Raw genomic sequence first — 27,785 nt, 5'->3', positions numbered from 1 at the left:
TCATGTGTGTTTGCTGACACATGGTCGGTTGTGATAACAGCTCTGGACAGCACTGGACATGTGCGACGGGGAAAATGAAAATAGTCTGAGAGCAGTGAAAGCCAGGCTGGTATCTCCATCTCTTCAGTAGAATGACGGACACACGCTGTTACTTCCTCCTCCTTGTGCTTGTCCGTCTATTTCAACGAAGGAGAAAAAAACGCAACAGGGAGAAGTGCGAGACATGTGGGTTAAGCTTCTTCTACAGGCGAACTTATATCCGATGCAAATAGGCACAGCGCCTTTAGAACGCACGCACTGCACGACTTTTGAACGTCCAGCGCCTTCGAAGTCACGCAACTGGAACAAGTCACAATCGTTGGAACTTTGGGAAGGTGCGCACCGCTGGAATTCAGTCCTGATATTTTAATGTGTGGAGAACACCCCGAGAGCTTGGCGTTCTGTTCTTCATGCTTGCAATGCCCTCTCGTAGTCGGAGGGAAAGCACGGCAGGGGGACAAAAGGAAGACGAGGCGACCGAGGAGGACGACAGGGACAGTACAGATAGTCGGCGTATGCGAGCAATGGAGATGACTGCCCGCAACCTGTGCTCCGATTCAAACGCAGACGAGAACATTTGTGATGGTCTGATCAAACGCAACGGCGGCGACACGGAGATCACCGTTCCGCTGTCCTATGCCCTCAGCTGTAAGAAAATCAGTCCTATCGAGGGCAACAATCTGTACAGGTTAAGAGACAGAAAGTTTTTACTGGAGGATAAAAAGCGCTTGTGTGCGTGGGCACTCGCCACCGCGCTGTTTGGAATAACACTTATGATTCTCCATAATGAGCTGTGTCCTGTCATATATCAATCGGTAAGTGTGATACGCTCTTGGCACAATCTATCTAGTTAAATGTGTTGATTTCACCTGCCATTTCATTTAACTTGTAGCCTAGCCTGTGTGTGTGTGTGTGTGTGTGTGTGTGTGTGTGTGTGTGTGTGTGTGTGTGTGGACTTAAAACTACACTATAGCAAACGACGAAGAAGGATAAGCTTAGAAAGAACAAGCGTGTCACTTGAGAGCAAAATATAGCACACATGAGTTATCCATATCGATAATAAACACTACCACAAGTGAAAGCTATATAGCCTAAATAATATTAGGTGGCAAAGTGTTTAGACATTTTTATGAATGATAAATTAACCCACAATATAATTTCGTCTCTAAAACACAACATTGGTCTCATGCGCTCATCTGCGATCTCATCCCTGGCCAACAGCGTCAACATCAAACGCGCCCACAGAGTTGTCCTTCCTTGGATTTGGGTACTAAAACATAGGAAATCCTTGTCGATGTTACGTGCTATTTTAGGCTGAGCGACCTTGTTTCCCTTAACCTGATGGTTTTCCCCAACAATCGCAGCCCTAAGCAATTAATGTAACCTAGACGTGTACACAGCAGCTGACTGAGACCACTGTAGCAATTCACATGTAGGTGACTAAGCCAGGAAACCAGATATCTTGTGTACTGTCAAACAGTTCGCTCACACCGAGTCCACGCAGGAGATAACTTTGTTTCTGTTGTATACTCAGGTCAAGAGATTGAATGCGTGCTTTCTCTGCAGGTGACAAATGTATTTTGTAATTGTGTGAGGGGAAAAAAAGAAAACTACCGCGGCACAACTTGGTACACACTGTGAAACTAAATTGGCTACCATTTTTACGGTTGTTCTTTCATATTACACCCAAAAGAACATAATTGTACTAATCATGCAGAAGGCTTGAAATGATAGGAAAGATTCTAAAGCACAAAGTGCATGATTCTATTTATCAGTGTCGGGGAAATGCCATTAACTATGGGAAAATGTGTCACAATATGAACATTTTATCCACGACAATATTTTAATATGACTAACAAAGTGGATTTCATACACAGACTTCCAGGCTATTTCATTCTAGTCAGGTAGGCTTGTTGTGGGACGTAGCCGCTGGTTGTGGGCAGGCAATCCCTTGCACACATGCTCTCCAGTTTTTCCAGCATCTCAACCACTGGCACCTAATTAGCCTTTGGTTGAATTTTCCTATACATTATCTTGATTTAACAAATTAGTATAAACTTCTTCAGTTTCCATTTAGTAAATGCGCACGTTGTTTCAAAAGTTTCTGGGGCAATTTGGAGAAAAATTAATTTGCATGCAAAGGAGTAGCCGCCTTGCGCCCTCAAGGCGTGACCGTGTATTTAAGAATAACATTTCTTGGAAACCAGGTTATGCAGGAAAACTGGCTATTTATGGAAGTTTTTCCACATTTTGCACCCCCCCCCCCCCTTGTGATTTTCGTGATTGCCCAGAGTCATATTCTATCTTTCCACATCATTTGGTGCATAATTAGTGCTTGTTTGAATAATTCGTGGGATTCGTGGGTTGACCTCCAAAGGCACACAAGCACCCGTGCTCATTTTCATGTGCTATCCCACAAACATACCGCAGAAATTGGTCTGGAATTAATTGCGCAACCATTTGTAACCGTCGGTCTCCACTACTTGTACTCCACTACCTGATGCGCGACTGACTCTGCCATCAGCCACTGGTGATAACACACTGCGCAAAGTTATAGCTTCCCAGCTGATTCAAAAGTGGTCTATCGTAAAGACAGCAGTTATTTGGTTAAACACAGGCCCATTAGACTGTGTGGCAGACAGCACAGCCTTAAAAAAAACAAAAGCCTTTGTTCTGATTAATAATTACACTTGAAGACACGGAAACATGGAATCAAGTGTGGGTGCAATTTGTTAGGTTAGTAATCGACCTACTGTAAAAATGACTGGTTGCCCCCTTGTTCGACACTCGACAAGACCGTTAGGCCTAATAGTTTATCTACAGAACACGGATCAAGTGCGTCTCATTCAAATCTCTCCTAGTCTGTTTATTATTTAAAGATGGAGGGTCTAGTCTAGGTAGTCTGCAACAATTTAGTCAAGTATCCCGGAGTCTTCTAAAATTAGACACACTGAAAATATTGACAGTGAAACTGCGGAAAACAATGTATGTTGCCAACGCACGTCAGAACATACCTTAATGTGTTGAAGTTTCCCGTCGGCAGACTGACGCTTTGCAATTACTTATATCTTTTACACTGTAAACCCTGACCAGTTGTCATTAAATTATCTCCCCATTAAACCTTCCATGGAAGTTACATCAGTAGCGCAAGTCTACGTCATGGCAATAAACAACACACCTTTCTTCATTTAAATGTCGAGACGGCCATTACCAAGTCGTTTTTAGGTCAGGAGCTTCCTCCTCAGTTTCGTACAGGAGCACTAGTGCTCAACAGAGACAATAATCCAAACTGAAGATTTTACTTCAGCATCAATGTTTTGCGTTGATTAGGCTACAGTTTTCAAAACCATAATCTTTTGCCTGGGTATGGGTTGGATAAGTTGCCTCTGTTTCTTTCCTCGTAGGTTAATAAAGATGCAGCATACTGTATGGTGGTGGTGGCCAGGACCACAAACATTTACATGTACACACTGTATAATCCCGAGGCACAAAGTTGAGAGGTTCTCCATAAATGGGAGTTATTCCAGGGAGAACTTTAAATGATACTCCTAGTCATGAGATGCCCTATAAGAAGCAAGTACCTTACCCAATTTGGCATGTATTCCCTTGTTTACACTATCCCATAGTGGTGATTTGTGAAACTCAGTGTGCTTGTAGGCATAGAAGGCCACAATAGGATGTTCAGAGTGACAACTAAGTAACAAGCTAGCCTACATGATATTTTTTCTGTTTTTCTGATATTTTTTCTGATATTTTTATTCATCCTTTAAGATGAAAATGAGATTTTATGTTGTAGATAATACTTCAGCAGATGCTGACAAATTATTTTGTTTAAATAGAGGCACATTAGTTTGTGAAAGTCGAGACAACTTTCAACACCACACACAAAATAAATCAGAGATCTGCATTGACAACTGATGACACATCTTAATCTCAGGTTGTGTAAAAGTTTGCAGTCTGGTGTTTTTCCTGCATTTTCCAGTGTTCTCCGACACAAGAAGAAAAACTGCTTCATCTTGTGTGGCGGTGTCAAACTGCCTTATCTATGGTGGGGAGGGAGTAGGCAGGGAGTAGGCACATAGCCATTTGTTATCAATTAGTCTTGACTTGATTACATGAACACATAGTGTAAAAGTAAAGCCAAACTAATCGCCCAAAAGTATGATTGCCCCAATCTCTTCAGATCATAGAGGAGATTAATTACCTCTGATCATAGAGGAGATGAATTCTATGTGCGTGTTACTACATGGCTAATGATTCACACTTGTGATCATGTGCAGGCCTCTATGTATGTGTGTGGCGCACATGTGCGAGGGAGGGAGGTTATTTATGTACCACGGATGCTCATCTATCTCAAGCTGTTTGCACAAGGAATGTCCAGAAGTATCATTAGGGAGCAATGAAATTGGTGGTTCCCCACACGCATCTCTCTAAGTTCCATCCAACTTTCTGGCAGTTTGTGCAGTTCTGGTAAAGGCTCAGTCATCTGCGGAGCCAGTGCTTGGCACGGCACCCCCCCCCCCCCCCCCTCTCTGTCTTACTCACTCCTCACACTAGCGTGAGTGCGTGTCTGCTCTCGCGTGTTTGTGAGGCACTCCTATTATTCCCATGCACGGCTCCATTGAAAGTTGTCGCCTCGGACCGGTGCAGAGGTGCAGACCTTTGCCTCCAGGCCACAGCATTCCGCTATCTGCCCAGCTACTGGGAAAACGACAAGCGGAAAGGCTTTGAAAACCGAGCGCGGTCTTATCGGCCCAAGAGAAGCGAAGCCATCGCCCTGTTTTTCTTCACTGGTCTGGTTTATTTTCTCTGCTCCTCGGTTTTCTGTTAAAAAAAAATAAAAAAAAACATTTGCACTGTGCTTTTTGTGTCTTTCAGGGATCGGTGTACGCCCAGACCCTTAGCAGCCTCATCAGCATCTCGACTGGCTGTCTGCTCATCCTCATCATAGCCTTCCATTACAAGGATGTCAGGGTGAGTGTGGTGGTGCCCCTTCTACATCGAAACTGATGCATAACACAAACCCTCCATCAATGGGAGTTGGCAGCAGTATCAGAATATGTATCAGTAGTAAGTTTAGTAGGCTAAGCTGCAGATGGCCCTTCCAGAGGGTGACATGAACTGTCCCGTGCAAATCAGTGAAGTGAAACTGAAGCGCTTGCTCTTGTCAAAGAGCAAGTAATTCCAAAGCATGATCACTGAACTTGAGAAATCTCATAAGAATTTGTAATGAACCCAAGCAGCAGTGTCCCAATTAAGTGTTCTTTGCCATGGCCAATAAGCCCCTTCTCTTAGCTGGTATTATTGAAAGTCTGGTCTGTAAAACTGTAACATTTGTGACATTTGTTATAGTTTTTCCAGAGCCCCCTCTTATCCCCACTGGAAGATTCTGGCAATGTAATGTTGTACTGAAGCAGTTGTGCTGAGTCAGTTTTATGGGGACTTTCTATCGTTTGTCCGAGTTTGTTGTCAGTGAGTTGAGATGACACACGATCAGATGAAATGGCACGATATGTGATGACCGAGGTTCTCTGCGCCGGGTGATCATCTCAGCTTATTTTTGTCCCCATGCTGTATGATCTCCTCTATGCGCCCGAGAGCCAGAGATCAGGAGAAGGTGCTGTAACTCAACACTAAGGCCACTCACTGCTCCTCGGCCAACCAGCAACTCACCTTGCCAAACCCAAGGGTTTCAGATCTGAGAATGTCAGATGCTGTGTGCATGGGTGTACGTCTGTGTCTGTGTGTGTGTGTGTGTGTGTGTGTGTGTGTGTGAGAGAGAGACAGAGAGAGAGCGAGAGTATGAGAAAAAGAGGTGTGTCTGTGACGATACCTTTGGTTCACCATGGTGCCACAGAAACACTGAGAAGTCATTCATGAAAGGGACCAGAGGGGCAATGAGGCCCCAGCCAGATGAGCAGAGGCCTTGCCAGAAATCACCCACCTAGACCAGCGGACTGATTATAATGGCTGTTGGGACACGTCCAGGAGACATACCAGTGGGAGGGAGATCTGCTGCGAATGCTGTGTCAAGATAAGGCCAGTGAAGCTTCTGAAGGGGGTCGAGGTCATTCCACCTCCTTGTGTAGCGGGCTGATTGGGCTTTGTGTGCAGACGCTCAAGATGGTGAAATACAGTACTTTGGGCTGGGAAACTCGTTACTGAGATGGTTTCTACTCTGACAAAAACTCTCTAAAAGGAACTCTCTAAAAACATACCGTACATTGATCTAATGGAATTCATAATTAGATTTTGTGTTGGTTCTATTAAGTGTAGTTGGAACCTTACTAAACTAAAAAGTATAGAAGATATGTCATCTTAGAGATCCATTTTGTCTGTGAAGAGGGAAAAGATATAGAATACATGAAAAAGAGCTTGTTTATTTCCGTCTGTCCAGCCTGAAATGGTCTATCTGTTGACATACAGTATAGTCTGCCACAGCATTTAGTGTTAGCCCCCAGCTTCTGGTAGTCTTACTGAGTGCCCAATTATAGTCTGCCAACACATCACCTGCCTCTACATGATCCCTGTCTCACCCCGACCTCACAACCCCCACCCCCACCCCCCTCTTACCACTCCCTCCACCCCAATCCCCAAATACCCCCACCCAGCTACTCTGTGCCACCTGCCCCATGTGGAATTCCACTTGGGCTTGCATAGCATGCCTCGCATACAGAGAGTGCACTCCCACCCTCAGTCCCAGTGCAGCATTTGCCTCGGGAGAGCCGCAGGACAACACTGCCAATGGCTCCCTCATGACCGGACAGCCAGCAGTGGTGCTGTCCCTACTGGCTGCTGGCCCTCTCGCTGAGTCCAGCTTTGTGGAAGCCCTTAATCGAAATGGTCTCCCATAAAGGGGGCGGGTATTTGCACAGCTGGAAGTGCGTTGTGCAGAGCAGAGGGAGCAAGCTTGAGCCCAGGCAGCATATGCATTTTGAGGGATTGGGGCAAGAGTTTTGCCTGTATCCAAGTAACAGCATGTAAGATCATGCTCAAATTCAAAGGATTTGTGCAACTTTGTCATGGCCGACGTGTTTATGTTTGTTTGGGCACTGACAAAAATCAAACAACATTGATACCCTTAACAGTGGTTCCCACAGAATTTAATTCTATGTGTGGTGGTAGGTTTGCAGAATTAACTCGAATGCAACAGTTTTTAACAAATTAGTGCAGCGCGGTTATGATTCTAACCAGATTTAAGCACAATTTAGTACAACCAGGAAAATCATTGTGTGGTGGTCAATGTTGATATTGTTGTGGGCCGCCACAAATAAGTCAATGTATAGGAAACACTGCTTAAAGTTTGGGTCAATTTATGTTACAGTACACAACTTGTGCTGTGCACACTTATCCGAGAACTTGCCCAGTAACGGGCTCAACGGGCGACTGGAAATGGTATATCGTTGGTTGAGTCTCATGGAATTATAAAAATATTTTCCCCAAGATATAATTTATTTATTACTTCAAAGGGCTTTCTTTTTATCTGCATTGAAAAAGTGTAAGCCCTGTGTACCCATATATGCCGGAGCTCAATGCTGAATTCATATTTTAGTGTTTTCCATGATAAGCCACGATTGCTGTATATATGATAAGCCGCCTTTTGATGTATATCAGACAAAGGACTTGTTCTTCTTTATTTATATCAAGGTGGTAAGGTTTATCTGAAGTCACACTGTGTTTCACCCCAGTTAGGTTCCTGATTTAGTTAATCATCACTATGTGGTCAACCAAAGCTAACATGAGGGTTTCTTTCTTAGGTTTTTTTAGTGGTCTGTTATCTGTCTTATTTTTTCCTAGTTTCTGAGTTGTTGCCTCTATATATCGTTACCCTTGTGTCTCTGTTTCGGTCTCTGTGTCTCTACCCCATGTCCTCTGCTCTGCTCGTAGTCTTTCCCTTATTCACTCACTCATTCAATCGATCGCTCATTCACTCACTGACTCACTCGCTCGCTCAATCATTCATTCACTCATTGATTCACTCACTATCTCACTCACTCACTGACTCACTCACTTAGTCACTCACTCACTCATTCACTCACTCACTCGCTTGCTCACTCACTGATTCACTCACTCGCTCAATGATTCAATCACTCACTGACTCATTCACCCACTCACTGACTCATTCACCCACTCACCGATTCACTCACTCACTCACTGATTCACCCACTATTTCACTCACTCGGTCACTCACTCACTCATTCACTGACTCGCTCACTCACTGATTCACCCACTGATTCACTCACTCGTCACTTACTCACTCATTAACTCACTCATTCACTCTTTCGCTCACTCACTGATTCACTCACTCGCTCACTCACTCACTGATTCACCCACTGATTCACTCACTTGTCACTCACTCACTCATTTACTCACTCACTCACTCGCTCACTGACTCACTCACTCACTCACTGATTCACTCACTCGCTCACTGATTCACCCACTGATTCACTCACTCACTCACTCACTGATTCACTCACTCGCTCACTGATTCACCCACTGATTCACTCACTCACTCACTCACTGATTCACTCACTCGCTCACTGATTCACCCACTGATTCACCCACTGATTCACTCACTGATTTACCCACTGATTCACCCACTGATTCACTGATTCACTCGCTCACTCGCTCACTCACTGATTCACTCTCTGACTCCACTCCTCTGACTCTAATCCTCCTTGTGCCTCGCAGCTCTTTGTCATGGACCACAATCAGCTGGACTGGCGCATTGCTATGACCAAACACCGCGTCCTGGGCATCTCTCTGGAGCTGCTGGTCTGCGCCATCCACCCCGTTGTCACGTACTGGTGGAGCCCAGAGGCGGAGGCGGACGGCCAGAGGGCGCCCTCGCCGCCCCACGAGGCGTCTGAGGCGAACGCCTCCTCTCCGCTGTGCCTCTCGACGAGGCACAAGGCGCTGCGGGACGTGGAGATCCTGATGTCGGCCATGATGTTCCTGCGGCTGTACCTGGTGCACAGGACCATCCTGCTGCACAGCAAGGTGCTGCTCAACGCCTCGTACCGCACCATCGGCTCGCTCAACAAGATCAACTTCTCCTTCCGCTTCCTGCTCAAGGTGCTCATGAACAAGTACCCGGCACGCACCCTGCTAGTCTTCATCCTGCTCTTCTGGTTCTTGGCCTCCTGGACACTCACACTGTGTGAGAGGTACACACACACACACACACACACACACACACATTTACATACACACTGCCCCCGGTCTCGACAAATACACAAATATGTCAACTGTCACTTCCACTGACACACGCACGTATACACACACACACACACACAGTTGAACTGCATGTGGCTAAAAGCTGCTGCTTCACCATATTTAGCTCTAACAGTGTGTTTTGACAACAAGTATTTCTCCTGAGACCTGAGAGATCTGGAAGGTGTGTACTGCTGAAGAATGTCAGCTAATTAGGTGGAGTAATGTCAGTTCCTGTTTTCGTAAAAAAAACCCTAGCTGCTGCATTTTGTATCTCCTATAGTTGCATGATGGTCTTTTTAGGAATGCCTGTGAAAAGCCAATTGTAGTTATCAACGCTGTTGGAGATAAATGCGTCAGTGAGCTTTTCTAGATCATGTTTTTGTTTTGACAGTTTGGCAATATTTTTTAGGCTGTAAAAAGTGATTAATCAAGCTTTCTGTTGATTCAGGGAGAACATAGTCATTAGGCTGCACACTAACTGTATGCTGCATTCAATCAAATACATATATGGATATCCCCGCCCTTTCACTCACTCACACACACACACACACACACACACACGCTCATACATGTCCATCCACAAATCCACATATCAGATTTTGTTTGTTCAAGGAATATTAAGCTAGTCACCTTTCCATCTGATTCTTGCAGATGACGTTGTTATGTGCAGAAATGATCCACAAACAGTGACTGAGACCAGGGTTAGTGATGTAGATGTGCAGTAGACAATATAAATAAATAAATATATATAGAAAATAAAATAAATACAAACATTCAAATCAAATCATTATTTGCATAAGTGCATAAAGCTTGTCCAATTAATTGCTTAATGGATAGTTATGCATCAGTGGAAAGTTACCTTGTTGCTGGTATGTTAGTGCTTTCTTATGAGGGCATGCTAGGGGTGATGAAAGTCACGGCTTATGAAAGTCATGGCTTATTATGCAAGAGTTGTACTGCTATGCGTGGTCCCGTTTCCTCAGTGTTTTCAATAACCTTAACTACTCTGCATCTCTAGAGTCAGTAAGGACAAGCACACAAACATCTATGCATCTGGAAAGCACATAGATTACTATTAATGGGTTTCACCAGGTCCCTTTCCACAGGTGTAATAAATCAATCACCTGGATTATCAATGCAGACTGCATGGTGCTTGATTAATACACCTGTGGAAAGGGACCTGATGAAACCCATGAATAGACTAAGATTTTGGATTGATAATAATTGGCTTAAAGTTCATGGCTTAGCAGAGCTAGTGAGGATCAAACTACACCAGGTTAGCAGTCCGAGTTGGAAATCTGTTGGCTGCAATGATGGGATCAAACTACACCAGGTTAGCAGTCCGAGTTGGTTAATGAAATCTGTTGGCTGCAATGAGGGGATCAAACTACACCAGGTTAGCAGTCCGAGTTGGTTAATGAAATTTGTTGGCTGCAATGAGGGGAATTGCCGTAACAGCTTCTCTCTGAAGAGAGAAATCGACGAAGGGAGCCGTGATGCAGCAGTAGCCCCAACATCCTCCACCAGACAAAGGGCTCAGTGCCCTCACGGACCTCGGTTTGAGTCCAGCCGAACCTACCCTACTATCTCCTGTCTGGTGTCCAGTCCAAACGGGGGAGTCCAGCCGAACCTACCCTATTATCTCCTGTCTGGTGTCCAGTCCAAACGGGGGAGATGTCAGCCTCAAGCTGAGGTGCTCTTGTCTTTATCTGGACGTCTTTCCATATGAAATAGAAACAGATCCACATTTCACATCCTTCCACATCTTGAGCATGAAGCTGGACTTTAAACAACAGTTCAAGCTTTTTAATTTACCTTAACTCATTTGCACTACAGGGCATAGCCTAATCATATCATGTTAATGCACACACAGTCATTCTCAAACAGAAACATGTGCAAAGGTGTGCATGCATTCACAGACATCTGCTCAGACATACACATTTTTTTTGCCGACGTTACTGTCCGAGGTAGCCAGATTTGGGAACGTGCACATTTTTGTTCCTTTTCACATCTGTTGATTAGAAACAGCACCTAACTTCTGGCCAGCTGGGTTCTGCCTCTGATGGTCAATTTGAAGTCTTTGCCCGGAAAGGATGTCTAATAAAAGATTTGTTGTTAATGGGGTCCATTCAGAAGCTCTGAGCCAACTGCGCATACACTTTCACTGCTGCCTGAGGCCCATCTGTTCAGAGTCAGACACATCAATCAAGACATTTTCCTCATTTGGACAAAAAGTGGGAAAAGTTTTTTTTTTTTTTTTTTTTTAATTGCACCCTGTCCAAAAGGGTAAATCATACCTGGAATAGCCTACAGCTTTGTAGATCTGTAGTTCTCTAGAAAAATGTTAACCAAGAATTAAATGTATGAGTCTATTCTACTTTTCGGCTCCAAATGATATAAAATATCCTATTATTATTTCATGCAAAATAATAATAATAATAATAATAATAATTTTAAAATAATACAAAATTAGTGTTGTACACGTAGCAAAGCAAACCGATCAAATAAAAGCACAAAGCAAAAGTGGTCCCCTGTTTCCAGTGTGATATTAGAAAACCTTGTTTGTTTTACAAAATGTTTACTGGAGCAGGAAGAAAAGCAGGTACACACTACATTTGTCTTTTCTTGCTGCTCGGCCCAAGGCCAAACTAACTCAGTAACTCTCCCTGCTCCCCTAAAGGCAGATGCAGAAGACAGCGGGGAACATGGATACAGCCCTCTGGCTCACGGCCATCACCTTCCTGACTGTGGGCTATGGAGACGTGTCCCCAGTCACCAGCTGTGGCAAGGTGGTGTGCCTTTTCACAGGCCTCATGGTAAGGAATCTCAGGGGGGACACACAGAGCCTCCCAGGTCAAGTACTATGGCAGAGCAATGGCACGCCGTTTGAGTACGTGCCCAAAATGAGTTGGACAAAGTTGTTCAAGACAGGCGGCTAAGGTCAAAGTTCTTGGTCAACTTCTAGGCTTAGGATGGCGAGGGGTGGTTTAGGAGCCATATTGTAGAAATTGGTATACATGACTACATTCATGAATGGTACTATGTAACCATAAATCTGCCAGTCTTGATCCAAACGAAATTAGGTGTGGACAGGACACTCTGAATTGTCCTTTATTCTCTGGTACTCCGGTGCGTCATTATTGTTAAGGTGTGTCACCACTACTGTTCAGAGTGCCTTATCTTATCCTTACACAAATCACCCTGTGCGGTGTTATCATGTCAGGTGAACTGCACAAGTGAGCATTGTCTCTCTCTGTGTGTGTGTGTGTGTGTGTGTGTGTGTGTGTGTTTCTGTGCTGAATATGGATATCATCATAAAAGTGTGATTGTGTTTAGCAACAAGGTGCCACTGTGGTAATTAGACAATGATTTGATTTTACTGTCATTGGACATTTAAAGATATAACCTTGAAATGACGCCCATGTAATCAGTCCAATGACTAATAGCACACAGCATACTAAGCACACGCACTGTGTCCTGAGTCACCTTCCACAGTAACCTGGTCTCAACTGGGTCCTGCGATAAAACTAGCTCTCACTATACTGTAGTGTTACTCATTCTTCCACTGTATCGTTACTTCTTTTCTTTGTATATCCGGTTTAAGTGAGCTTGCACATCATCTCCTCCTTGCTTGACTTCATCAGAATAGTCAGACAGACGTAGGTACAGAGTTTCTTTCTTTCTTACTTTCTTTTTTCTTTCTTTCCTTCAATCTGATGGATGTAGATGAACATAGAAGGATTGTCAGAGCGTTTCGTTTCGGTCTCTTCCTTGAGGCCCAGTGGTACCTGGTGCTCCCGTTTTCTCACTTCCCTCAAAACTAGGGGTTTTTCCACATTCCTGTGATGCTGTGGCTGACAAGTACCATGAGGGATGTTCCCTGTGCTACTCGGAGATCTTACTAAAGTCTCTGCACTGGAAAATTAGTTTGTGTGTGTGTGTGTGTGTGTGTGTGTGTGTGTGTGTGTGCTCATGCTTTGGATGTGCATGTTAGTTTGTGCATGTTCTTCCTGTGTCCATATGTTTGTGAGTTTGGTATGTGTATGTTCAGCGTATATGTGTCATTGTGTCTTTGTGTGTGTGTGTGTGTTTGTTTGTGTTTGATGTGATGAGTTGTTTTCTAGTGTCCTCTTCTTGCCTGCGAGCTCCTCTCTCCTGTGTAAATGCTGTAATGGAAGGGTGCACTGAGTTAAGGTTTGGGTGAGAGGAGAAGGGCGTCATGGCCCCACGGTCCCGTTGTTTTGTCTGAGAGTCAACTGTTTTGGTTACACCCTTTGCAAGAAAAGGATGACCGAGGTAGAGCGCAGCGGGACAGATGTCATAGTTCTGCTTGTGGCCAGGCCGTCCCGTGTAGTAATACTCTCCTCAACAAAACACACGAGCAGTGTGGCCAATATGTGCTTCCTTGCTGAAACGACAAACACTGTGACCTGTAGCCAACGCTGAATACACACACAGAGAAAGAAAATCATGAAGTGTTTGCCTCAAAAATATGTCAACACTGCAAACCATGGTATTGCAAAATCATGAAACTTGGTGGTGGTCTGTGGTTGGTCGGAGGTTGATGATGCAGTGCTAGTTACAAGCAATTGTGTAAGAACTGTATGAAATATTGAGACACAAAACGTCCTATACATTTTTCTCTAATCAATACATTTGATAGCCTCATTATCTAAAACTGCTTGGAATTTGATGTTGGCGGGTTTCATAGTAGAAAACACTATTAACATCTCCTCTTGTTTCTTCAAACAAAACGTAAAGGTCAAATGGATTCTCTTTCTTATTTTAACCTCAGCTAGTGAAACAGTCAGTAGGTTTGTTGAATGACCACTGTGTCTTTCAAAATACATAATACAGTGTCATGTAAAGCAGTGGTTCTTAAACTTTTTGTCTGGCGACCACATGGGCCAAGTCTCACGACACCCTTCTCTAACCAGCAAGTGAAGTGAAGTGAAGCGAAGTGTTGCGAGATGGGTATTGGAAGCACCAATGTCAACACCAAAGGCATTAATGTCTATGGCAGTCTTTGATTAAATACCTTTAGAAAAATGTCTTTAATCCAGGCTGCAAATCATTTCGCGACCCCTCCAATATTTTTGGCGACCCCCAGTTTTAGAACCTCTGATATAAAGGTTTCATAACTACTGATTTTTACTGTTTGACAGGTTTTTCAGAATAGTTGTTGAGCAGTCATTATATACATCTTTAGATGGCTATCCATAGCAGTGGTGTTCTTATTGAACTTTAATAGCTGAACACAACTTACATGTCACTGTAGAACAGGGCTAGTTTTGATGAAGTACTTCCATATATAGTAATGCCCATTTTGCCGTTAGCCATTTTATACATGACTAGTTGTCTGCTGCCTACAGCACTAATGATTTTAATAGTCGATGGGTCAAATAGTTGCCAAAACCCTTGTGTCAAGTAGAGAGTAAGATAAAACAAGGTTATGAGTTCCATGCTCCATGCTATCAAGCCTGATATTCTGCCACCAGAAACTAAACTGACACAGCATGACTTGGGGAAGTCAGAGTCAGTTCTGCAGAGTCTGCAAGTAGACATCAATACAGAGCTACATTTCATATCGACTTCGAACATGGGAAACATGTTGATTTTCATGCTGGGTATTTTGCATCTGTCTCCATGGAAAGAGGAGAAGAACAAGAGGCCACTGGTGGGAGGACCTGAAGAAAAAGAGTGATGATGAGCGAACATTTCTGATTCCAATCTCTGTGTCTATGTACGAGTGTGTGTGTGTGAGTGTGTGTGTGTGTGTGTGTGTGTGTGTGTTGGTGTTCCTGTATGCATTTTTTTTTTCAATTGTCTTGGCCATTGTGGTCGCAGGTGTGTACGTGTGTATAGTGTTAATGTGAATTCATGTGTGTGTGCATGTATGAGTGAACACATGCGTGTATGTGTGTGTGCGTGCCTGTGCCTGTGCTTGTGCTTGTGCGTGTGTGCTTGTGCGTGTGTGTGTGTGTGTGTGTGTGTGTGTGTGTGTGTGTGCATGCGTGTGTGTGTGCATGCGTGCCAGCACGTGGGTAGTGGCTTTGCTCCTCTACCTTCTCCAATGCTCTCCGTCCCCTCGTCTGATCGGAACTGATAAGCCGCCCTAGCCACAGCACACAGAGACCGCAGCGTGAGCCAGACCAAGACATCTCCCTGACAGAGTGGAAAATAATCCATCACTCCTCCCTCTCCCTCTCTCTCTCTCCCTCTCTCGTTCTCTTTCTGTCTGTCTCCTCCTTTCTCTCTTTCTCTCCTTGTTTTTATAAGCTTTCCCCATTTTTTTAAGGGAAAACTTTCCACCATTGCCATTTTTAGGCGGTTTATAGCCCTTGGCACCACTCAATCAAGAGGGCGGGCCAACCTGTGCCCAGGACGTGGAAAAGGAAAGGACAGTTTTCCAACCCGCCGCCGAGCATGCGGGCAGGCCAGCGAGTCGCTCCCCGTGGGCCAGGGAGAGTGGCGTACGGCGGCCCTCACACACCTGTGCTCCTAAAGCCCAGACACACACTCACACACACACACATACACAGACAGACAGACACACACACACACTCACACACACACATACACAGACAGACAGACAGACACACACACACATGGAAAGGAAACGAATGCTCTAAATCTGTTTCAGAGCAAGTGTTTTTTACGAATAAGGTTCCTGACTGGAGCTCCACGCTGTGTGGTTCTAATCCACCTGAGAATAAGGAAGGCAGTGAGTCGGGGAAGTAGCTGCCAGTGTGACTCAGCATGTGGAGCATCCTGCTGCTGCTGCTCAGTCATATGGCTCGGCCAGCTATTCTTTAAGTTCCCCACACACACACACACACATGCATACACACACACACACACACACACACACACACACACACACACACACACACACACACATTTGGGCCAGCTATTGTTCAAGTTCCTCTATAGCATTAGTACTTTGCAGAAGATGCATCCCGTGATACAGAGGTCTCAATTTAAAAAAAAAAAAATTAAAAAAAAAGCCCCAGTGTTGCACCATAGTGATCTGATTCCGATCATACGATCCTGTGTTCCATCTGGTCAAGCTCAGTCAAGCTCCCTCCGGTCAACATCCTCTTCACTGGGGTGTGGAATGATCCAAGGAAGGATGTGCTTCCTGATTTTCCAAGAACAAGAAAATGGCAAGGGGGGATTTGCATAGGATTCCAGCTGGGAATGCTAGCTGTCCGAGCCCGAGGTACTAACAGACGCGGAGGGAGTTGTGTTGTGCTGCTGGTAGATCATTGCTTTTGTTTTGCCTTTGTCATTATTTTCTACTGTCTTTTCTGTTCTTATCTGTGTTAATAGTATTCCTCACTTGCGTTTAAAAGCAAGGGCTGTGGCTTTCATCTTTTGCGTCATCATACCTGCTATGCTGAATAATCTCTGTTTCTCTTTCTCTCTCTCTCTGTCTCTTTTTGCCTCTCTATCAATCTACCTGTTTTCTTCTATCTGTTCCTTTTTGCTTTTCTTTGCAAATGCAAGCAATAGGAGTGGATGAAACCAAGGTAAAGATTTTTTTATGAAAAACAAACTTGATATTTTAGTGTACACACAGAAGAGTTTGGTGCATGCTGCATATGTATGTTTCAACCCTCTTACCAAGTGTTTATTACGGTGCCACTGAAGGGACATGTGCAAAGATGTTTTTGTATGTGTGTGGGAGGGGAGGGGGGGCATACAAAAAAAATAGCCATGTCCTTTAGGGGCTTTGAGTTTCTGGTGCCAGAAAAACATTCCGGTGCAAAGGTTTCTGGTTTGCACCTGTCCCTTCAGGAGCGCTGTAATTTTGTAGTGTGTGCTTGAGAAGCCTGAGAACATCAGATTGACAAATCGAAATTTCACTGTGAGAAGTGTCAAAGTGTGCAGATTTAAAAATATCCTCTTGTGTGTCACCTTCACTTCCTTTTATCTTTATCTTTAATGTTTAGAAAAAAAAGGCACAGCACTCACAGTTCCTTAAAAAAACTTGTAATCGCCGCACACCCATCTTTATTATTAGCACATAAAGTAAAAGTAGCTATGCAGTCCCTTCACACAGAGTCCCGTCTCTTGTTTACAACACATTACTCATATAATTTCGAAAAAAAAAAGCAAAGTGTTCTTAGAGCGTATTATTTTATTGCTGCAGATTATCTCTCTATTTCTCCTCCCTCCCTCGATACAATCATCATATCTAAAAGCTGACTCACAATTATATAACATCCTGTCACAGTTTCTGTAGTTGATGATAAATTGAGTTATAATAGGTTGAACCACAGCAGATGCTATGCAAAGATACTAACTGTCCCCATTCTTGCATGTGGATTTGTGTGCGTGTGTGTGTTGCCAGGGTGTGGCCAGTACTGCCATGATGGTAGCCGTCATGACGAGAAAGCTGGCTCTGAATAAAGGAGAGAAGCACGTCCACTACTTCATGACGGACATCCAGATCACAAAACGGGTAAGGAGATGTCACTGTCCCCACGCTAGAATCCCCATGACCCTACAACAGTTACAGAAGATGTATCATGCATGCCCTTAAATGTTGTATTATAATCAATCTTACGATGAGTCAGCTTCTGAGATGCCAAATCTGGAAAGTAGTGAACACCAATCACGTATACAGTGTACTTTGATGGAAATTGTGTGAATGGTGAATAATAGCTATTTTTATTTGAGAGGCTGGCCCAGCCTAACTAAATGATCTGCATTAAATTCACAAGAAAGATGGAGGTGGTGACAGCAGAGGAGGCTCAGTGGGTGGAGGCCGCCATATTTTCCATGTAGCACGCGTATTATCCTTTCTGAGTCCCTATAATATTATTTTTTCCTTAAATAGGGCAAGGCGGAGGGCAAGCTAGTGTGGGAAAAGGCATGGGGGGAGGGGAGGGCGGTGGAGGTTGGGCAGAGGGAAGGTCCATCTCTTTATAGCCTCCAAAAGGCGTCAAAAGGAGGAAACAATCAGGTCCCAGGCAGGAAACGGACTTGTGTCAGTCCAGGACCACAAGCCGCACCGGCAGGAAACTGGATGCGCTGGTGTGTGTTTCCATGTGTGTCTGTGTGTGTGTGTGTGTGTGTGTGTGTGTGTGTGTGTGTAAATATGATGCGCTATCAGAGGAGAAGGGAAACGGCATGTGTTTATGTGTATTGTAAGGGTACATTATAACGTGTGTGTGTGGATGTGTGTATGTGTGTATTAATTAGTGTGCTGCAGTGGTATACATGTGAAATGGTAGATCTCATTGTTGTGTGTGAGTGTGTTGTAGGGGTATCTTAGAGAGTAAGTGTGCATAGGTGTGTGTGCGTGTGCGTGTGTGTGCGTGTGTGTGTGTGTGTGTGTACAGGTTGGCAGTGTGTTGCAATTTCTAACAGGATCCATCTGTTTTCTTATCTAAGGGGGAGGAGGCCAAAGGCCCAAAATAAACATGCCTGGCGGAAGATGCTTTTAAGAGCTTCCATCAATGAAAACTAGGGACAGAAACACAGGGAAAGCAAAATTTTGGGGTCCTTCTTAAGCAGCCAGAGGGTCACCACCTCCATCTTACTGTCAAGGTGCTTCTGGTACACTCACACGCCAGTTGCGTAATACTATTTCCCACCATCGAGTGTGTGTGGAGACTTGTGAGTCTGAGCTCGCCATTTCCTCTATGACAGTGGCAACATCCTGTTGTACGGTGCATCCCTGTTTGTCAGGGTTTGTGTGCGTGTGTGTGTGTGCGTGTGTGTGTGTGTGTGTGTGTGCGTGTGTGCGTGTGCGTGTGTGCGTGTGCGTGTGTGTGCGTGTGCGTGTGCGCGTGTGCGTGTGCGTGTGTGTGTGTGTGTGTCCTCCATGGAACTGTTCACCGTTGTCACTGACTTGCACTGATGAAAATAAAGGAGAACATCTGGACACAAGCCTCTTATGGATGCCCTAAAAATAGCTAAAAGCCTGCACAAACTCACACACACACATACACAAAAAATAGCACCGGTGTGTATTTGGGTAGCTTGGTGACATCATTACGAGCAACATGGGTAATCTTGGTGTCTTTAGCAGGAAGACGAGCAGACAATAATAGAATCAAAGAAAGACGAGGAATGTAATTATTGAGGGAGGAAAAAAACACTCTCACCCACATATGGGTCACTCACGGCTATTCTCGACCCCAGACCTTATTCCCGAGGCAGTGATTGCATATTCATCCACTTCTGTTTGGAATGGACCAGAACTGACCTGTAGCGCAATGAAGATATTTACAAAAAAGTTTGCCATTGGTAGGCCTAGTCAACAAACCAATGGGCCCATTGCTGCTCTCTGTCAGAGTAAAAGTCAATGTACCATGAGTGTTTTGATGTGTATGTCCAGTACACATATTGGTCGTAATGATTATAAGAGTTGCTGTTTCCTGATTCTGATAGTGATTAACAGAGCCGGACCGTTGCATTGGCGCCGTAGGTGAATGCTAGGACACTTTCTAGCCACTCCACAGGGTCTGAAACGACAGGGCCGATTCTGGTGTGGTGACTAAACCGGAGTGAACGTGTCATGTCCTGCAGGTGCGCAACGCTGCTGCCAACGTGCTGAGGGAATGCTGGCTACTGCACCGCACCGACGTGACGAAGGGAAGCAGCGGGGAGCACCGGTACCGGCAGAGACGGCTGCTGGAGGCCATAAGAGTGTGAGTGTACCGCAGAGCGGAGGATGGGTGGGATGGCAGAGTGGGAGAGAAAGAGACATAGAGCGATGAACAGATAGCAGGGTGGGTAGGGAGAGAGAGAAATAGACAGAGAGATGGACGGACAGGGTGGGTAGGGAGAGAAAGACAGATAGAGAGAGAAAGAGACAGAGAGAGGTTGAGGGAGAGAGTGAGAAGAAAAGAATGAGTGGGGTGAGGGTGAGTAACGGTTTGTTATCGAGGAATAGCACACCACCGAACGTTTCAAGTGAATGGAGCATTCTGCAGCATTCTGAAGAGCCGTGTAATGAAGCCCTGTACTGTACATGTGTGTGCATTTGTGTTAACAACCCGGTGTCCTATAGTATGGTCACTGAATGTGTCTATGGCCCTTATGTTTGCATGCACTCGTATGTGTTTATGAATATTTTGTCTAGCAATCCATAAGTCCTCACGCATAAGCAGAGTATAAATGTGTCCTCTGTCTCTGTCTCTCTGTCTCTCTCTCTCTCTCTCTCTCTCTCTCTGAACATTGCTTTGCATATGTAAATGATCGCGTGGCCTCATGTTAGCTATCCATCACATTGCCATTACCTTTTGGTATGCAAAGTAGGATCATTGCAGTATAGCAGAATATATTCAGTGGCGTAGAATTTCTCGAAACCAAGATTAAGGGGAACCTAAGAAAAGAAAGATTTTCCTATCTGAGCCTGAGATCACAAAGCAGCTGATGAACTAGCACGAACTGACCAACGTTCTGACCACACACTTGTGTAACCCAACTTCCCTTGAAAACATGACAGAGGCACAGATAAGAAAAAGAAAGGGAGAGAGAGAGACAGAGAGAGAGAGAGAGAGAGAGAGAGAGAGAGGGAGATAGAGAGGGAGAGAGAGAGCGCTCACCCATCAGTATAGATTACTTACAAGGTAAAGGTTGATTGATTGTTCTTATGTTGTTGATGTTACTACTTGTGCCCAAGCAAATCTTGCACACATCACATACAGTAAAGTATGTTGAAGTTCACAAGTAGCTTAGTGAAAAGCTCACTAGTATGTTCCAAAGCAGAATTATTTCATTCAATTTCATTCATTCAGAGACACTTGTCTGATAGGGACAGAGAGAGAGAGAAAATGAGTTCTTTACATTTTAGACCTATACATTTGCAAGGTCAATAGAGGAGCATTTATCCGCACCTTCTCTTTCTCACTTGGGAAGGCCCCAAACTCTTCTTTTCCTGACCTCTTTTGAAGGTTCTTCTCCCTCTCACAGGATATAAACAACATGTTTCTGTCTCTCTTTGGTGTTGGTTCTTGATTTGTTTTTCAACACTGAATAATTAGTCCATTGGTGTTATTTGATAATAGATTATTTTATGTCATCATTGCACTGAATGATCACATTATAGGCTACATCAGAGAAAGCAAACACAAAAATCTAGTGTGAAAAAAAGACGTTTGGCGTGAGGACTTCTGATGAGATCTTTAATTGTGCGTGTATCACGGTCAAGAGCCATGTATAGTCAGACCTCACCTAACAAGACAGACCTTAAAATGGTAGATACCGGTACGTGCATATATGGCTTCAGTGAGACCAGTTAATGCTCTAAAAGTGTCGGTGGCTTGATAATTAACTTGATAATGTGTGTGCTAATGTTATGTATAATGGCATAGGCCTACGGAAAGTGATTTAAAAAAAAAAAAAAAACACCCAATGTCACACGACTGCAGTAGCTTTAAGTTTCTTTTTCACACTTCGATGACTCAAGGTGAAAATGCACTCTCTTAAAATCAAGAAGTCTGAACTTCCGTATAAGCCCCCGGGAGGCGACTGACCTTGGCAGGACTAGTTGCTGTTTGAGCATCTGGAAAGGCCACTGCTACCACCGTTGCCTTGCTGATTGTTGTCGGCCTTGCTTGTTTATGCTGCACACCCCCACCTTCCTGTCTGATAAGCAGCCGATTGCCGGAGGTGTCGAGCTGGCCACGGACCAGTGGTCACCACTAAAGATGGAAGCGTAGATGTGTGAAAGTGTAAAGTAGCTCCTAATGTGATTTTCCACTGCAGACGAGCCCCAGGCCTTCCAAACGACCCTTGGGTGCATGTGTGTGGGTCACAAAAAAGGGAAGAGAGAAAGAGAACAGTTTAAATACATGGAGAGAGAGAGAGAGAGTGAGCTTGAGAGCGAGAGAGAGAGAGAGTGAAAGGGAGAGAGTGATAGAGACAGGGAGAGAAAGAGAGACATGTAAGGGTGGAGGGCGTTTTTGACTTCCTGTTGTACAGTTAGCAGCCCGCTAAAAATAAAGTGGAAAGGGAGCACTGGGAAAAGCACCAGCAGCACCTCAGCACCAGGAGCTGCCAAACGACACTCGGAGGACTCAAGCCTTTCTTTTTTTTTTTTTTTTAAAGAGCTTATTTTGACTGTTTATGCAATGTCTCGTTTTGCACATGGCCCCACGCTAGCCTGGCATTTCTGTATGGCTCAGCAGATACAGAGGGTTCCCCTGCAATATTGGTTTCCGCTGTTGCTTTTTTTGGGGACTTTTGGTTCCGTCGAATTTCAGGCCTAAGTATAGGATTGGAACGGCAAGGACAGGCTGAAGAAAGTTCTAGCAACAGACGTTCTTTCACCCAACTCTGCCCCTTTGAATTAAGAGATCAATTTATTCTCTTCTTCTAGACATCTGTGATGTTGACATACTTTCTTTTGCTCTAGAAATAACGAGGCTTGACTCACTGCGCTCTTTCTCCGCTTTTTCCACTAAACAGTTTCCGACAACTGCGAGTCAAACAGAGGAAGTTGCGGGATTATGCCAGCGAGATGGTGGACCTGCAGAAGGTGAGTGGCGCCACTCTTCCTCTGTGGATCTCTCAGTTCAAGCACTGGGCAGCCGTGGCCTACTGGTTGTCTCTTCGGACTTGTCACCGGAGGGTTGCCGGTTCAAACCCCGACCAATAGGAACGGCTGTAGTGCCCTTGAGCAAGGCACCTAACCCCTCACTGCTCCCGAGCGCCGCTGTAGCAGGCAGCTCACTGCGTCGGGATTAGTGTGTGCTTCACCTCACTGTGTGTTCACTGTGTGCTCAGTATGTTTCACTAATTCACAGATTGGGATAAATGCAGAGACCAAATTTCTCTCACGGGATCAAAAGAGTATACTTATACTTAGTCACTGCGTTCCAATTCGCATACTTCTGTACTTACAATACTTAATATGAGTGCACACGGCAATGCACTTATGCACTCATATTAGGTATAGTAAGTATGTGAATAGCAACACAGGGAGTCTCTCTCTCCCCCTCTCTGGCTTTAAGGAGAAACCCCAGTCCAAGTGGAACGCGTCAGCTTCATTTATTACATAATCACGCCATTATCCAATTCACTTCAGTTATCCTTGTTGTTGTTGTTGTTGTTTACTGTGAGGTGCTGAGACACATAAAACGTCTGTAAATGCACACATAAACTGTTTGTCATTGGGCCAAACATGAGGTGCGTGTCAGGGTTCAGAGAGTTCAATCACCAACACAAACAGGCGTGCGTAAAACCCTCAGACACGGTAATAAAATCAAATAAAACACAGGCCTACTGGAAAGAAATGGCAACAATATATGGCCAAACAGACAGACAGGCATACCGACAGCTGCCAATTGACATACATTAAGCTGGACTAATTGATTAGTTCAGTGTAGACAAAGTAAAATTGATTTATCAGTACAACAGACAGTTTGTAAATTGATTTATCAGTACAACAGACAGTTTGTCCCTCATGCCCCACCAGATGCAGATGATCATGTACGACCTGAGTGCCAACTGGAACAACTCCTACCACGAGCTGGAGCAGCGCATCTTATCCATGGAGCAGAAACTGGACGAGCTCAACCGCAGCCTTCAGCAGACATCCCAGCTGCTGACCCAAGTCGTGGGCAGGCAGAGCCTAGAGCGCAGACACTCCCATGCGTCCGCTCCCCACAGGTAAGGCCTTGCTGAACTAACTAACGAATGAACTCACTAACTAGACCAGGGGTGTCAAACATAAGGCCCGGGGGCCAGATCAGGCCCGCCAGCAGGTTTCATACGGCCCCCCCAGATGTTTTGGGTAGGAAGGGAAAATTAGAAAAAAAGATATTCACATCCAGTTGTCTTCAACAATTTGTTACAAGCAAGCCTTGCTGAACTAACTAACGAATGAACTCACTAACTAGACCAGGGGTGTCAAACATAAGGCCCGGGGGCCAGATCAGACCCGCCAGCAGGTTTTATGCGGCCCCCCAGATGTTTTGGGTAGGAAGGGAAAATGAGAAAAAAAAGATATTCACATCCAGTTGTCTTCAACAATTTGTTACAAGCAATATCTCTATGATATGATAAATTGAATAAACTTAGCACTACAAACCATCATCAGGAAGGAAGAAGCAGAAAAACTAACATGGAAGTAGGGCATTTCAAATGAGAAAGAGCCGTACCGGTATATGACAGCAGTACATTATTGTGTACTTGTTTTCTCATAAGTGATATAATCAAACAGCACTCTGATACCCATGCAGAAACATGATAATGACCATGACAATGACGGCCCCCCACGAGGTCTCATTCCAATAAATCCGGCCCACTACTTAATATGAGTTTGACACCCCTGAACTATACTAACTAGTGCATGGTAATGACTGAGTGTAATGGCGTTTGCCATTCTAACTACCATTTCGATGGTGAGCTACGCAGACACAGGGGACAAAGTCTGCGTGAAAAAGGTTCACAACGTCGAGGCAACGGTGTAGCCACTGCATTGAGTCGACGCAGAAGCATAAACCTTTATGCTTTAAAGCTTGAAGGGCCAAAAGTCGTGCTAACACAGCAGAGGCATTCCATCTTCTACAGTTAATCCACACGAAGACCCGCAGGAAAAGTGCCAGGGAAATGGTCACCATGCAACTTTTACTGGCTGACCCCCAAACCTAAAATTACAGGTTTGAGTCCTGAGGTCAAGCCAAACATTACACTAAAATCAGTGTTGATTTTAACTGCTGCTGCAGTCTTCGCAATGCAGCCCACTGTTGTGTGACACTGTCATGTCACAAATCTTGGTCTTAAAACACATCTAAAAATCAAGTAAAGCACCAGTAGCACGTGTACTAACATTTGTACGTGTATTAACATTTATCTGTTGGCATTTTGTTCAGTGACATTTTTTAATCCAATTCCTCGAAACATTCTGAAAAGCCATTAGAGGTTAACCATACTCACTTGGACGGCAGCCATCACGGAAGCATAGCCACTCTTATGTGTTTTTGTTTTGTTTGTTTGTTTGTTTAGCTGTGTGTACTTAACTCCTGATCACTGCTCATGTTCCCTTGTCATTTTCTCTGCTCTCCCTAGGTGACTCCTGTGCCCACAGCCCACTGTAACAGCTGCTTGTGTGTGTCTAAGTCCCTCGCCTCTTCCCCAAGCCACTCCATTTGGCGTCATGGACTTTTCCCTTCAACTGTTCTGGACCTTAATTGCTCGAGACTGTTTTTAAAAATTCCTTATATATTTGTTAAAAGTTATGACAAAGTATCTTATATAGAGAGAATATTGAGTGTATTTATGTCTGTTATTTATGCATTGCTGAGAAATGTCACATTCGCAAACTGTGCCAGACCCTTGTGTGTCTAGGCAGCACCATTGACAAAACGAACCATTAACCAAGGCCAAGGTCAAACCTGTGGCTTAAAGGGCTCATACTCAGTCCAACGATGCACAGTTGCCGGGGGACGGGGGCATTCCATGATGCGTTCCCATGTTTCCTGGGGCAATTCACAGCAGTAGTTTTCACACAGTATTACCAGTTACATAGAAGCCCCATCCAGGTGTTCTTTTCCTCACTCCAATGGTCTGCCTTCAACTTATATATGAGAGCCAGCTGCCCTTAGTATGCTGGCTAGAACAAATAAGATACCCGTCACAAGCTCTCATTTGCCAAGTATACTTAGGTGACTGTGATTGCCAAGTACAGTATAGTCAGAGTGGCATCACTTTTGCAAAATATGCCTCAGTATCACTGATGCTTCAAAGTGCAGGTTAGCGCCATTTTTCCTATTGCCAAATCACAGGACAGACATCAGATGAATATAGATTAGCAACAGTTGCATTTGGGTTTAGACACCTGATGCTCACTAGTGCACTTTGCTTTGTTTCAACAGTTGTTAAATAGCAAGGCAGCAACATATAGTTTGTATTTGTCTTTAGAAATGACTGACAGACACCAGTATCCTTGCTAGTTAGGTAAGGAACCCACTGGTCAGTGAATGCCTGTCTGTAGGCTACTCAATATGATGCTAACTAAACTAATGGAACTAAGGATGCTAGTGTAACGAAAAAGTACACTAACACCTAGACTGAGTGCAGATAGATAGGGACACAAGAGGCCAGTGAAAGGCATCCGATTCCCTTTACGGGAGTCACCATCTAGTGGTCAAAAGTGTGCATTACAATGAAAGTGTACACATGTAGCCTGACGAGCCAGACCCACATTAAAATGTAGGGTCTGGGCACTCACCGTTCGCAGTGTTCAGTCCGAGGGGCGGGATAATCAGTTGTCTTTCAAATTCCCTCTGCACGCAATAGGACAGCGGCAGCGCTATGAGTCCCATGCGTTTCCCACCAGCGGAGCTAGTTGGCTAGTTCAAACGTTTGCCAACTTAATAAAAGCTTATCTCGTGTCACACTGTTCGCCAACATCCATCTTACTTGTTTCCAAGTAGCAGGGAATTCAAGCCAAACCGTTGCAACTCTGCCATCAATCATTATGTTAAGCCCACTTAACGACTCTATACACGATTTCATTGGCCTGATTGAGTTTCGATTTCTGGAGCTCACAAGCCAACGGAGAGTTGCTAGACTAGCCCTGGCAGCAAATGTAATTTGCTGCCGCTAGGGGCGCATCTAGATTTCTAGGCTAGTATCCATGAGAATGTCTTGTAAATTAGAGGGAAGTTGACACAGACATAATCTGATCCCCTTTACGGGAGTCACCATCTAGTGGTCAAAAGTGTGCATTACAATGAAATTGTACCCATGAGAATGTCTTGCAAATTAGAGGGAAGTTGACACGGACATAATCTGATCCCCTTTACGGGAGTCACCATCTAGTGGTCAGAAGTGTGCATTATAATGAAAGTATACCCATGAAAATGTCTTGTAAATTAGAGGGAAGTTGACACGGACATAATCTGATCCCCTTTACAGGAGTCACCATCTAGTGGTCAAAAGTGTGCATTACAATGGAAGTGTAGCCATGAGAATGTCTTGTAAATTAGAGGAAGTTGACACGGACATAATCTGAATTTAACGGACCTCTGGCATAAATGGACAACAGAGGAATCTCCATGCCAGCTTACTCACCAAGAAGGGCTTATGCACATGTGTCCGGTCTGTATCTTATGATTCTGGGCAAATGTTTAACATACCTTTTATTGTGATCACATCTGCTAAGCATCAAATGTTTAACATACCTTTTATTGTGATCACATCTGCTAAGCATCAAATGTTTAACATACCTTTTATTGTGATCACATCTGCTAAGCATCAAAAGATCTCAGAGACAAGTGCACCGCAGTCACTTGAACTCTTATTGGAGTATTTAATAGTCCTATTTTCAACTGGAACATAAACTGGATCTATGCAAGTATGTTGTCAGCTGTTGATAAATGACAATGTGTAGCAATGTAATACTCAAACATTATTATGCATGTAGTTTTGTAAGAACAGCAGAAAAGTATGACTGATTCTTGAAAACATAAGTATCTAAAAAGACGTTTACAGCATTGTTTTTGCACATGGTATAGGCTACACAATGTAAATATGTCCAAATATTAAAAATACCTTGATAAGAG

At 44.3% G+C, this 27,785-nt stretch overlaps 1 protein-coding gene across 1 annotated transcript; it reads left to right on the top strand.

Annotated features, from left to right (window-relative positions):
* The first annotated feature begins 39 nt into the window (after positions 1–39).
* kcnn4 (potassium intermediate/small conductance calcium-activated channel, subfamily N, member 4) lies at positions 40–27,784 on the top strand. Its single transcript, XM_076279992.1, has 9 exons — positions 40–854; positions 4,918–5,013; positions 8,731–9,206; positions 11,936–12,071; positions 17,612–17,722; positions 19,798–19,919; positions 22,684–22,753; positions 23,693–23,886; positions 25,288–27,784. The coding sequence occupies exons 1-9, from the start codon at positions 450–452 to the stop codon at positions 25,289–25,291; spliced, it is 1,614 nt and encodes a 537-aa protein (XP_076136107.1). The 5' UTR covers positions 40–449; the 3' UTR covers positions 25,292–27,784.
* Position 27,785: the final 1 nt, after the last annotated feature.

Source organism: Alosa pseudoharengus, unplaced genomic scaffold (genome assembly GCF_046254945.1).
Source record: "Alosa pseudoharengus isolate Yale_2024_CS ecotype anadromous, Long Island Sound unplaced genomic scaffold, YU_APseudo_1.1 YU_APseudo_1.1_scf_12, whole genome shotgun sequence".
NCBI classification, from domain to species: Eukaryota; Metazoa; Chordata; class Actinopteri; order Clupeiformes; family Clupeidae; genus Alosa; species Alosa pseudoharengus.
The sequence above is the reverse complement of the archived record's forward strand: the minus strand, read 5'-3'. Positions and strand labels throughout refer to the sequence as shown.